The sequence below is a fragment of the Convolutriloba macropyga genome, chromosome 1, assembly GCF_964194025.1.
Source record: "Convolutriloba macropyga chromosome 1, txConMacr16.3, whole genome shotgun sequence".
Classification (NCBI taxonomy): domain Eukaryota; kingdom Metazoa; phylum Xenacoelomorpha; order Acoela; family Convolutidae; genus Convolutriloba; species Convolutriloba macropyga.
This window is the reverse complement of record NC_134468.1, coordinates 38,867,141-38,881,595: the sequence shown is the minus strand read 5'-3', so window position 1 is coordinate 38,881,595 and position 14,455 is coordinate 38,867,141. Positions and strand designations below refer to the sequence as shown.

Sequence of the window (14,455 nt, the reverse complement as noted above, 5' to 3'; positions counted from 1 at the left end):
TAGAGGAGGTTTTCTTGACTTCTTGACACCTAGGGCTGAAAAAACACAAAAAATGACAAAAATTTTCAAAAAACTTGAAAAATATTTGTGAAAATTAGTAAAATTGCGTGTTTTCAGCGATCGGTTGTTTCGTCAGTAGCCACCGGAGGTGCGGGTGCACACTGGGGGTCTGATGCGGAGGGGTGGGCAACAGTGGGATGGGGGGCAACAGCGCGGTGGGGGGGTGGGGGCAATAGGGAGGGGGGTCAACAGTGGGGGTGTCGTCAACCTCTAAGAACCGCCCTTCGCAACATAAGTATAAGTCTCCAAAACAGTTTGACCTGAAACAGAGCTGAAAGGCTATAAGAGCACTTAATTCCTGCTGTGCGCTACCTGTTTATCCCGTTTTTGAGGACGAAAAGTCAAAAGCCTCAGACGAAAAATCGGTCAAGCGAAAAATCGCATAAAAAACGCCGACAGGACTAATATAATTGCTACAAACTTCGTTTGAGAGCAATTAATCACGCCTATTCAACCTTTTATCTGTCGAACTCTCTGCCAAGTTCATCAGAAGTTAACTTTTTCAGTCTACTGAATGTCAAAAAAACAAAAAATCTTGCAGTTTCAGAATTTGTCGCAATTCCATCTCCTCTTGCTCGAAAAATCTATGCATGTGAAAATTCGCTATTTTCTTGGTTACAATTACTTTTCATTTAACCTGTTTGATATTATGTACCGTTTCCATTCACATAGGTATCCGTTATTAAATAAAGCGCATCTTATATTTTCAGATTTGTTTGAAAAAATTTTTGCACAAGAAGTTGCAGCTTAATTTTTTCCATAATTGTTAAATTTTCCAACAATCATTTTTAAGGTTAGTCAATAAGTTTTCTCAACGCCCGTTTTATTTAATAGTAGGATCCGATGACGAGCAGCATTTTGTGCTTTTTCCTAACGGCATTTCGTTAGGACCCAATTCATGTGCTTCATTGATGTCACAGCTTCAACTCTCAAAAAGATATTCTGCTTCTATCTATTCAATTTCCATAAAGTGATGTCCACTGGAAGGGTGCGCTGACATTTCTAATATAAATAAAAACTCAAACAATTCGATATTGAAAAGTAATACAATATACAATTAAATGAGCAAAATTATACAATGTGATCAACATATTCAGAATGATTTTTAATAACTAACTAATATTCAATCTAGAAAACTAAAAGAAACCATCAAAGAAGAGCGCGAGATACTGTCACCTGGTAATGTCTATATGCCACACGATTTCCCAAAAACCTCTTCTTAGGCCGCCACTGAGTCTCCATCAGTGCTCCACTTATTTCTTCAAGTCCAACTTTATATCGGTACGAATATCATTGTTAATATGCAGCAATTTCTTATTCAGGCCACGGGTTTTCATTTGTCAAGAGCAAGAGTATCTCAGTTATGAATGAATGCCTAAAAGTGACTGATGATAGGCGAGAACAATGGATCTTTAACAATGACAGTAAACCGAGTAAATAAATCGTTGCTATCATGATCCTCATGTTTGAATTTCGAAGCAGAAAATACATTTGCTTTACTTAAGATACTCGATTCATTGCCTCTTGTGTAGATTTGAGACTGCGCCTCACAATTGGCATTCAAATATCAAATTTTGCATAACATGATATCTCAAATCTCAAATTTTGTATCACATGATATAGAATTAAATCTAGTTGCGACTCAAGTGTCGATGAAAGTGCCAGATGATATGAATCGGCTTTTGATAGAATGGACAGTTGGTACACTGCGTTGGAAGTGGTTGATCTGTTCCATTGTGATGCCAGGACATAAGCTTACATCTAATTCGTTCAGTTGGAATGCGTATGCCTCCAGATATCCTATAGCACTGTCCGTTATGGCCACGCAGTTAGTCAGAAAGAGGGCCCTCAAGATTTTGAGACGTTTGGAAACCAGCTTGATGCCTGTCAACAGCAAGATTTTAATCAAAAAGTTGGGGGAATCGATCTAAATTAATCTCTGGTTTCATTCCATTGTCTTGAGTTCAAAATGCATGTCTTGGGTTTAAAATGCATCTCGTTTTAAAAACAATACAATTGCACTAACAAAGATCAGTCGATGACAAAATAATAACCATGATATCATAAAACTCACCGAAAAGCTAACTTGGTTACTTTTTTCGCATCATTTGGAAACAATTAGTTGATATTTAAGGTCGTTCTCTTAGGACCACAAACCTGGCGCATTTGCTACTCAAAACACTGCATAACTATACCTGCATCGGTGACAGGAGTGTAGCTAAGGTTGAGTCGTTCGATGGCTCCGCAGTTGAGACAGAGTGCCTCCACAGAGGCGTCAGTGACATGAGTGCACATGGAGAGTGAGAGATGCCTCAGATGTGGGAATCGGAATGTGTGAATGATACTGAGGTCAGAGATTTTGTTGCACGATGACAAATCTAATGACTCCAGTTTGCTCAAATTGGAGATGTTAACTGTCGAGAAGAGAGGGCACTTTGACTCCATGCCTGAAATGTTTCACAGATACATAATTTTTACTATATCGTCCACAATATTATCAACTTTGAGTCTTGCGGCCGGAAAACATAGCCAGCAATGGATAAGCAGTATCAAAATGAAACCAACCCAGAGATAACTAGATCCGAAACGCAAACATTAGTCATTATTACAGTTGTTTATTGTTCCGACCTCTTTTGAGAACTATATACTCAAATGTTTTTTTTGTTCAGACAATTTTTGGCCGATCGAGATATTAATCGTAGAGAGTCGAGACTGGTATCATTAGAACGCTTGTCCACCGTAGAATATGGAATTTTTTTAAAAAAAAATTGTTTCGTTTCTTACAGGAAGTTATAGAGGTTTACACACGATAGAGTGAATTCCGTTGATTTCATTAACATTTTCGGGAATTTTCGCCAATTTTCGACTAAAATTTCGCCAATATTTGTTTGAAGTTTTTAAGAAAGTGTTGTTCGGTTGCGAGTGCTCCGTAATTAAAACTTTTTGCTAACTTTACTCGTTGATTATCGAAAATGCGGCATTTATTTTTGCTTTTTTAAACTAACAAAACATCTATATCTATAACATTCGAAAAAATTAAGTCTTCTTAATGGACGAACAGCATTAGCAGGGCTGGTTTTGGACCAATCGTGTACTGCTCCAACCCAAAAAAAATTCGGATTGTAATCAGTCGGTCTTTTTTATTTTAAAAAATCGATCTTTATAATATTAATTAAATAATAGAACATTTCAACTCAAAGCTCGCTATTTATAGGTCCAATTGACTTCCTAAATAGCGACAAATTAGTGTGTCTAGTTTGGACTTTTAAAAATGTTTGATTTTTTTTTAAAAAAATGGCTTATTGAACTTTGGCTCCATTTTTCTCTTAATTTGGTCAACTTCTAGCTTAGTATCAGCATTGAAAGAATGCTTGTTCTTTCTACTGAAATCAAATTTAATCTCTATTGCGGTTTTACACCTTAAGTTATGGTTTTCTGGTTTTTGATACCACTAGATTTCACATTTTCTTTTATTTTAAGATATTTGCCCAATTTCCATATTTTCTAGACTTGTAACATTATCACGTTTTTGAGAGTTCATATATAACAATATTGGTGTTCAAAATATAGCACAAATGATAAAGTTATAATTCTTAAAAACATAGATTATGGTTTCAACGGCTTCGACACGGCTACTTTCTCTAGAATTTTATTGAATTTTTCAATTTTGTCTTTAACTGTCGTTTTTACTTTGTTTTCCTTAGTCGCATGAAATTTCCTGTACAATGACCCGGCTTCATTGGCTTTTCATGGAAGATTAGATAATGACCCGGCTTCATTGGATTTTCATGGAAGATTAGATGAGCCGATATTCTGATTTTAGTAGATAGCTGATGGCTTTCATGACTTTGAAATTGTTTTTGCCAAAATAAGAAAAACACGTTTTAACTTCGCAATTTTGTTCTTTTTATTGTCTGTTTGTTACCTAGTCTCATTAATTACAGGCCAAAAAAGACATTATTGTTGTCTTGAGAAGGTGTCAAAAATCTATAGTTTTCAAAGAATTCGTTTTGACTTTACTAGTTTCGACACGGGTTTTTCACAAAAAAAATTAATTTTTGATTTTAGTCAAATTTGACGTTCTTTTTGACGTAAGACATACTCTGGATAATTGCAGGTCCCAAGGGCTTCCTTTGGAAGAGCAAACGAACCTATTCATTTACATCATTGTGTAAATAAGGGCTTTCATCTCTTTGAAAATAACTTTTTTTTCGAAAAAAATAAGTAAAATTTAATTTTGCCTTTTTCTTTTTGTCTACTTGTTATCTAGTTTCAATAATGAGAGGTCACATAATACATTATCGTTTTTCAAAGAAGGTGCAATCGAACACATTTTGGGGGCCAAAGTTTTAACTGATTTTTTGTTTGTTGTCTATTTGTTGTTCTTTTTGTAACCGCATAAAACTGAATACAGAGTTCTTAATTCGCTTCTAAAGGCGCACTGGAAATCGTAAAGCTATGGGATTTTTTATTTAGTTTTCATTAGTTTTAAAGTAATGAAATAATTCTTTTAAAAAAAGCGAATTTTTCAACTTTACTGTTTTTGTTCTTTATTGTTTAATTGTTACCAAGGCTTATTATTGACTGGTCCCATATCTTTTACAACCCATTTTGTTTAGTTTCAGTTTTATCTGACGCTATTTAGACTTTGTTATTAAGTTTTGTTTTTAAAACGCACAAAGTTTTTGATGTATTTAATGTTTGTTGTTGTTGCTTGATATTGCTGTTCGTCTTGACTCGCTTTCTTAATATTGGCATATCTCATCAACCTAATGCATCATTTTATACTCCACTGAGTTATTTGCTTTGGAGGCTATCTTTTCGTTCATACACCAATTTTTTTGAACATTACTTGAATTTTTGGGTTTTTCTATCTGTTCCCCTTTGGTAGACAATTATGCCAAAATTGTGGATGAGCGGAGTCGGAACCTTATGTGCGATCGCACATTACCGAGCCTCCTTGTTATTAGATTAAGTATTACATTCAATTTGTTAGGAGGATATGGTCACTGGTCCTAAAAGATAAGGAGAATGGGAGAGCGACTCAGTCAGGTGAACTCGTTAAGAAAGTTTAATTCGATATCAATGTTGCACAGTAAAAAAACCCTATTTTGAAAACTAAATATTGTCAAAATCGTGCACCGCGATTCTTCGGATTCGATATGATGCAAAATCACAAATTCATTAGTGTTCAAGTTTCGTAAAACTGGTCACTAGACTTTAGAACTTTTGTAAAATTTTTTATCCATCGCGAACATACCAATACCCTTCCTTGTCAAATATTGACTTGCATTGAAATAATGGACGTTTATCGCCAAAAATGCAGTGGCCATACTACATAAACAGAATTCATAAACCGAAACAAATTTCTACCAACCAATTTTTCCCGGAAAGTTTGTGACACTTGTATGGTCCTCTGGTTCAGTATCAAAATACATTCTGGAGTCAACTTTTGCCTAGCTTGGAGTAGAAATGAGTTAGTATTGCCCAAGTTCTTCGCTAAAAGTTGTTCTGTTGCGGTATTATACTTCTAGAAAACTTTCACGTGCATAAATTTTTGGCATCATGGCTTCCTGAAAATAATCGGATCTAATGGGTTCTGCGGTCCACTATCAAAACACAACCCACTGCACCCAAATATGCAAATTTTGAAACATTTCTCAAGTTCATTCTATGCTTTTCTCGTATTCTGTCATAGTTGATGAGGTGCAATGTTGAGGTAAAAAGGAGACACCTTTTCACTCTGCTTAAATTGGTTTTCAGAAAAAAATGTTTTTTGGCAAAGCCGCAGATTGTTCCAGCTGATTTGTCAACCTTTTGACAGACCACAGGAAAGATTGATTGGAAGGAGGGTGAAAAATTATAGTGATAATATCAAATGAACTTTTCGAACTAACAATAATCTTCGTTCTTTGTTGTGTTTGAATAAATTGTTAACTTTTGGATAACAGCTGTTTAGTGTAGCTAATTTACAGTTTGGTGAATCGCCCAAACGACAAGCAGTTATTTCATAGACATCAATTAATATAAACTCATACTATCTGACATTTTGCATTCAAAATAAGAACATAGCTGCAGATTGCCAGAAAATAGCCGCAATAGCTTCGTAGACGTGCAGTCTCAAAAAAATAATAAAAGAAACAGACCCAAAAACCCTTTCTTAACCTTTTTGTTATACTTTGATTAAGAATCTGTTTAACTTAATGCTACTTCTAATAGATGCCCTCAAATACCCTTCATTTAGAATGACACGCACTCAACCGACCTTATCTTTTTAAATTATAGTAAAGAGAAGCCAAGTTTAGAGTCAGGAAATCATTTTTGAGGGTGATCTAAGTCACATGTGACCAAAAACTTGTCCACTCGAATGAACAAAAAACATTCGCTCCACTAAGAGTGAAAAATGACGTCACACACGCAATTCAGTCGAAATTGCATAAACGAATCAACAAAAAGCTGATTTGAAGTGATTGTGACGTCATATGGTCGTAACAAAAATCTTGACGACGAAATGAAAAACATAGCAGGACAAGTCCTGACGTACAATTCAAAGAATTTTCATTGACTAAACAAAAAACTAGACCTAAACGGACTGATCAATTGGGACTGGTCAAAAACTAGACCCAAAAATCAATTGTGAAAATATCAGATCAAAGAATCAAAAAAAAACTAATCAATGTCAAAATGCCGCATGTGAACAACAAAAACCTAGCGAGAAATGGACCTCTGGTTCAACCAAAAACTAGGCCTAAAATGAACTATGAACGGAATGGGAAAACCATTTAGAAAAAACCCGATCGAAAAAATCAAAAAATCAGTAAAAATCAAAGAGAAATTGCCGCTTGAGAACAAAAAAACGGCTAGCGAGAAAAAACTAGGCCAAAAATGAGCTGTGAATGGATTGGCAAAACCATTTAGAAAAAAATCCGATCCAAAAAATCGAAAAACAGTAAAAATCTCAGTGAAATTGCCGCATGTGAACAAACAACCACTACCGAGAAAGCAATTTTTTGTTCAAACACAGTTTTCTCACTCTACTTTAAATTTAGAGCAAAAAAATTTCACGCCGCAAAACCACTCGCTTTTTCGCTCCACTTCCTGTTTCGGCGTGACCAAAATCACTACTCCAATTTGACTTCAAAAATCATGAATATGTGTGAACAGATCTTAAAAAATACAGCGCCATGATAAAATTCAAACTCTTTGAATTGTAAAAAACCAAGAGAAGGCAAATAATAGCCTCAGCTATCCCTTCGAGGCTGTTAATAAAACAACACTTACTGAACACACAGTTGCTCTAGGACACTAACTTAAATTGAAGTTTCAAAATATTATTTCGATAAAGCATTGATTCATTAAAAAATAATTAAAAGATATGAGTATATTTAAGCACAAACGGATTTCAAAAACAGAGAGGTTGATATTCAACAATGTGATTTAAAACTGTGCTGTTAATTTTTATATTACATAGCAGGTAGATTACCGGAGCAGCTCCGAAATAGACTTGCGTGCATTTATCGATGCCGCTCAAAAAGCTATGTAAAAACCTTCAGCGATAAAATAATAAAGCTTGTTAAAACTCATTCTGCAGAAGCCTGTTTATTAGGGACATTTATTACAAATATGAGTTCCTTTGACCTTTAACTAATTCAATCTAAAGTGCAAAATCAACGAGAAACAATTCACGAGACCACAAACTGCCAAAATTATACCCCAAATATTACTTTGAAAACCGCTTTCTACTTCTGCTCGAGCGTTCACCTACCCAACATCTGGCAGAAATATGTCAAACAAAAAAGGCACAAGACATTAAAAATATGAAAATTTATTATTCATTTAGTGAAAAGTGCCCTGCCTCGCCTCTAGTGGCACCGTTTAGATACAAAACCTCTAGAATAGCTCTAAATTTAAAAACTGAACGAAAAACTATAGCGAGAGGCACAAAAACAGAAGAAGTAGGCAAAAGGATTTGAAAAAAGACCAAAACAGGCTTGAATTTATATTTTATAATAAATTTTATCATTTATATTAATCATTTATATTTAACAAGAACATCTCAAAGATATTATCAATTCAATCTAAAGGCAGCCCAAAACAAAACAGCTAGAACAACTAATTTGAAACTCCCCAATTGCTATAAACCATGAAACTCCCCAATGGCTATAAACAAATTTTGAAGCAGAATACAAAAACGTAAATATATAAAAAAGCGCCCGAAATCTCATAATGCTATTTAAACGGCTCAAAATTAAATCTCTAAGTATTATCATCAGATAGTCAGATATGCTTCAAAATGATTTGTTATTAGTTTAATAATTGAGATAAACACCTTTAACTGAAAAAATTGGAGTCGTAAAAAACAGCGCTAAATTTGTTGAATTGTAAAAAAAACTAACACCGCAAAATAGCTACGCTCAGATTGCAGCTTCGCTATAATTAAAATCAGCTGGCGTGGAGTAAATCCCATATCAAAATTTACACTTTTCAACTTGATTTCTCAAAATTGCCGATCAGCAAAACTAAGAAGCACAGATAAACATAACCGAGTAAACGTCGTAAGAATTGCCCTCGAACGACTAGTGGGAGCTGTAATCAATTGCAACCTGCTTAAGCCGGGGGGAGGAGGAGGGGGCCTAAATGGGACTAAGAAGTTGAATAGTGGGCTTCAAATAACCACATTAGAGGTTAAGATATACCACTATTAAGATTTAAAGTGAAAATGGCACCAGTTTTGGCGCAGTTTTCATTTGACTTTTAGTATTAAATTGCCACCAATTGAGTTCAGCTGCTTGAAATTGTGATTGAGAGAGAATTTTAGATCACGCAAAACGCAAAAAGTCAAGGGCGTAAAAGTCACTCGAAAAGTCAAAACCGTCAAGCGAAAATTTTGCATGAAAAAGACCCAAACGTTTACAATAATTGCTATGAACTTCGTTCAAGAGCAATTAATTACGTTCGTCTATAAAATTTTTAAAAAAGGCGCTTCAACAATGAATTTCCGGTTATCTAAAAAAAGCCGAAGGACATCAATGAAAAGGGAAAAGGCGAAATGCGAAGTTCATTTATCTCGCCAGAGGGTTTCTTTTAATACTCACTTTGCACCACAGTCAGATCCGAGGTGAAATCGCAGCAGCATTTTTGTTCACCTTCCTTATCGCTACCACAATTTTGACCTTGACCTCTACGACCTCGTCTACTCTCAGTAACGGTTCCCAATAAAAGGTCATCATTGACAGAATTGGTCCAGGCCAGTTTGAGGCATTTCAAATCCGTCAAGTTGGAGTATATCGAAATCATGGACTGCAAGCTAATCCCTGGCACCGAGCATAACTTAAGTGTTTGCAGTTTTGACGAAACTGTCGACAGCATAGGGAATAACTTCTCAGAAATGACACCAAAGTTTTCCATTTCCAAAATCTCCAAAGCGGGCAGACCAGATTGAGTAGTTGTGAGGTCGTACAGATCCACGGAGTCTATCCGGTGACACTCTGATACATTGAGGTGTCTCAGAGGCAAAGAATTCAGAGTGGGAATAGTTTTGCGCCCAACAATTGAGTTGCACTTAGACATGCGGAGGGTCCTGAGATGTTTGCAGCTTTCCTCAATAGTCAACACGACCTTAAAGAAACACTAAAGTTGGTTCTCATATTGAGTCGTAACTAGGACACTGTGAGGACACGTAACACTGTTTAGACATTACAGTTGGTCGTATCACAGAAAAAGATTTAATTGATTTTACGAAAGCACAACAAAATGTTGCCTCCTGTAACAGGCAACAGATCATGACAATCCCAAACAAAAAACATAGCTGACAGATTGCCAGAAAATAGCCGCAATAGATTCGTAGATCGGCAGTCTAAAAAACAGTAAAAAAGACAGACCAAAAACAATTCGTCTTTTCATTGAAGGCTGAACTGTTATATTTTGATTAAAAATCTGTATAAGTTATTGCTGCCTCTATTAGCTGATCTCAAATAACCTTCATTTAGAGTGACACACACCCATTTGACCTTATCTCTTTGAATTAAAGTAAAAAAAAGTCAATTTCAAAGTGAGGAAGTCATTTTTGAGAGTGAGGTAAGTCAAGTGTGACCAAAAATTTAATCACGCGCATGAACAAAAAAACTTGCTCCACTAAGAGCGAAAAATGACGTCACACATGCAATTCAGTTGAAATTGCATGAACGAATGAACAAAACGTGGCTGGGACGTCATATGGTTGTAACAAAAATCATGACGACGAAATAAAAAAAAACATAGCAGGACAAGTCCTGACGTACAATTCAAAGAATTTTCATTGACTAAACAGAAAAACTAGACCTAGAATAGACTATGAGTGGATTGAGAAAACCATTTTAAAAAAAATCAGATAAAAAAATTTTAAAAAAATAGAAAATCAATGTCGCATGTGAACAAAAAAAACCAATAGCGAGAAATGAAAATTTAATTCTAACAAAAAACTAGGCCAAAAATGAGCTGTGAATGGATTGGCAAAACCATTTAGAAAAAAATCCGACCCAAAAAATTGAAAAACAGTAAAAATCTCAGTGAAATTGACGCATGTGAACAAACAACCACTACCGAGAAAGCGATTTTTTGTTCAAACTTCGTTTTCTTACTCTACTTTAAAATTAGAGCGAAAAAAATTCACGCCGCAAAACCACTCGCTTTTTGGCTCCATTTCCTGTTTCGGCGTGACCAAAATCACTACTCCAATTTGACTTCAAAAATCATGAAATGAGTGAACAGATCTTAAAAAAACATAGCCGGCAGAATTCCGGAAACGACTCGAAGTGAAAGTCCATTTACACGCCATCCAACTACTCATCAAACAAAACGTGCCTTCACTAATTTATGATTATCTTGAAACAAAGTCATGAAACAAAAAAGAAAACAAACAAAATCAAATCTGTTAAGATGTGATAAAAAATCTGATCGATCAAATTTTGTTATAAATTGAATTTTGAAAAAATACTTTAGGCTAAAATTATGAAAAAAAGCTCTTAAAAACAACTTTCACTGAAAAACTGGAAAATTTTTTAATATTTGAAAATATATATATCTAAACAAAAATTCCCTTCAGCCAATAGGGTATCCAGATGCTCGCAAAACAATAGGCTAGTCATAATAGGCAAAGAAACTTAGCTAAAAACAGAAAAAAAAAACGAAAAACTGCAAAAAATTAATAAAAAATAGTTCCAATTTTCGCCATTTTTTTGTCATATTTCTCAACAAAAAATGATTCTTACCCACAAGAGAGTAACCAATTGTTATCGTAAAACTGCTCAAGTAGAAAGGGTTTCTTCAATACCCATTTGAGCCAGTAAAACAAAATAATCGTCAAAAAACGCAAAAATTATCCCGAAAATCAGCAAATACATTAAAAACCTCCGAATTATCATAAAATTCATATTAATTTCCAGAAACCTTCAAACCGCTACCGAAACCAGCCTAAAATTAAAACAAAACCATAACCAAACCTCTTAACAAAAATAAATGAAAAAAAAAACTGCTTTGAAATGCCGCACGTGAACAAAAAAATTTCGCTCGCTTAGAGAAAAATTCTTCACACATCAATTTTTCGCTCTCTCAAAAACAGCGGTATGAACAAAAACCACTCTCTTTTCGCTCCGCTCTTCACTTTTGTCAGCGTCAAAATCACTCCAAATTTTTTCACGCGTTTCATTTCTTGCATCAAAAATCACTCCAATAAAATTGATTAAAAAAAGGACTTCTCCAATACTCCTCTTCGAGTCGTAAAAAAGACAGCGCCCCAATACAATTCAAATTCTTTGAATTGTAAAAAACCAAGAGAAGGCCAATAATAGCCCCAGCGATCGCTGTGCGGCTATTAATAAAGGAAACCATATTTCAATTGATTCGTATCACAAATTTGCATGCCGAGTTACCTAAAGAGAATGTTGTATAGGATCAATCATTTTGGTGGCATAGGATCTAAGCAACACAACACTAGCATGTGCCGGGCTATGGGTATAATTTCAAATGGTATGAATGTAATTGAATCAATGGCAACCTTGGCAGTGATCTCCTTCAGCTGGGACATATCTATGGAGAGAAGTTCACTCTGACTGATGACGAATGGCACCATTCCCCTGTCAGTTACATCTCTGCATGATACCACTGACACATGTCTCAACTTGAGCTCCTCTACTTTGGAGAGGTCTATAAGCATTGTATCTGTCACATTCGAGTAGTCCACAGTCAAACTGCTCAGAAGCGATGCCCGACTCCTGCAAATATACACATGGGAAACATGAGGAAGAGATTCTTCGAATCTCACGAAAAAATTTTAGAGACTATATCAAAGACCATTTCAGTCGCCAAACAAAAGACTTGTGTATTCTCAGGGTTCTATATAGTAGTATTGATGAACAACTCTCTTCAATTACCATATAATTCAGATATGGAATCGCATCTTTGGTTAGGGAGTGAATATTTGAATAGCATTTTGTCTCACTTGATGAAAGTAAGGAGAGTTGAGAAGCAGAGCAAACTGCCTCTCGTCATTGTCTCTAGGTAGTAGGCCAGTTTGATACTCCTCAGAGTCACAGTATCCAGGGTAGTCTGGTTGGTGTTTTGAAAGAGGGCGGCGAAGTTGTCATCATTCAGATAAGACACGTTGCCTAACTCGAGGCACCTTAGTCTGTTCCAGCTGGTGCTCAGGATTGTTTGCAAAGTAGCATCAGATGAGGTGAGCTGTGAAAACAGAAGCATCCTATTGATTTTACAAACTAAAAACTTACAGAGCTGGAGACAAAATGAAAACATGTCATGACAACTTCGAGCATGACGAAATATTACGGTCAATCCCCGTCCCCCTATACTTTATAATTAATATTTACACACTAAATAAAGTTAAGGTAATTTTACCTTAAAAAACATCCTAACTCACCTTAACTGTTAAGGTAGATTTGCCTTTCCTTAACTCACCTTAACTAACCCTAACTTTACCTGAAATTTATTGAAAAGTTAAGGCCTCACTATACCTTAAAAAAACCTTAAATTTTACGCTAACTTCCTTTAAAATTACCTTAAATAATTACCTTAAATTTACCTTATAAAATCCATTAACTAAACCTGAAATTTACCTTAAAATTAGGGTAAGTTAGGGTAAACAATTAAGGTAAGTTAGTGTAAAGTTAAGGTAATTATTTAAGGTAATTTTAAGGGAAAAGTTAGGGTAAAATTACCTTAACTTTATTTAGTGTGACTACACTCTAATAGCATATAGTATAATTATTAGCGCAAAAACATCCATTACATTGTCACGCATACGAATGACAATTACAAAAAAAATGTTAATGCGGAGAGAGTTCGTTTAACTTAAGGAAAAGAAATCTAAAATATCACCTGTCCGGTCATGAACAGTGAGTTGCAGCCGGTGATATTGAGTGTGTGTAGATTGGAGAAGACAGATAGCATATGAGTGAAGGTAGCGAATGTGATGGAGCAGTTCTCTAGCACCAGTTGCTCCACATATCCCCCATCCCCCTCCCCCAGTCCACTCAACTGCATACACCATTGACTGTTGTCTACGTTCACCACGTGCAGGTGTCTACATGCGCAATGTACAGTGAATGAACAATGATAGATTCGGAGACACAAATGCTCAGTGAATTTACTTTCAGCTTTTGTAATATTCTAATATTTAATGTAATTGAGGAGGGGGGATATGCGTGCGGGGGGATCACAGAATGGATATAATCCGTGGATATACCCAGACTGAATTCTTCGTTAATAAAGAAGGACAATGTTTCATTAACGGCTATCACTAGCTTTCAATAACACTTCATAATGGCAAAAATCTAGGGGACACCCGGGTTCGAACCAGGGACCTCTCGATCTGCAGTCGAATGCTCTACCACTGAGCTATATCCCCTTGTCCTTCTCCGAGACCAATGAGTTTAAATATAGAAAATGCGTTGTGTTCACTTCATTCATTAAACGTAAATTGTCATATCTAACAATGTATAGTTCAGCAGCATTGGAGCAGGAACACTTCTGAATTGTGCGAATTTATTCCACTGACAAAATGGCCTCAATGCCGGAGCAGATCCACCAGAAAAATATGCTAAAAATGCTCCTATTTACTAATACAAGGGGTAGTGGGGTAAAATATGAATAATTTATTCTTTTCGGTTAGTAAACAGAGGTGCTATTACAACCCCGACAACGTAATCACATGACACAGCAATGGTTATGACCGCTTTGTAACAGGAGTAATGAGTTTTGCTTAAATTAATGCCCAGTACAAATTAAAGCTCCACTGAATGACTCCTAATCAAAATAAGAGGGTTAAAATCGCGGGAAATGATGGGCAGCATTGGATCTTTTCCGTTACGGCCCCCAGTAACGATTATGTAACATATTTTTG

At 35.6% G+C, this 14,455-nt stretch overlaps 1 protein-coding gene and 1 non-coding gene across 2 annotated transcripts; both read right to left on the bottom strand.

The window, feature by feature from the left end:
* Positions 1-1,000: 1,000 nt before the first annotated feature.
* Positions 1,001-13,652, bottom strand: LOC142338654 (uncharacterized). The gene is made up of 6 exons (XM_075388507.1): positions 13,432-13,652; positions 12,539-12,777; positions 12,095-12,311; positions 9,156-9,678; positions 2,256-2,507; positions 1,001-1,944 (listed from the first exon to the last, which is right to left on the bottom strand). The coding sequence occupies exons 1-6, from the start codon at positions 13,594-13,596 to the stop codon at positions 1,703-1,705; spliced, it is 1,638 nt and encodes a 545-aa protein (XP_075244622.1). The 5' UTR covers positions 13,597-13,652; the 3' UTR covers positions 1,001-1,702.
* A 236-nt stretch (positions 13,653-13,888) lies between these two features.
* Positions 13,889-13,960, bottom strand: Trnac-gca (transfer RNA cysteine (anticodon GCA)). The gene has a single exon. It is a non-coding gene; the product is annotated as a tRNA-Cys (tRNA).
* Between the last annotated feature and the right edge of the window lie 495 nt (positions 13,961-14,455).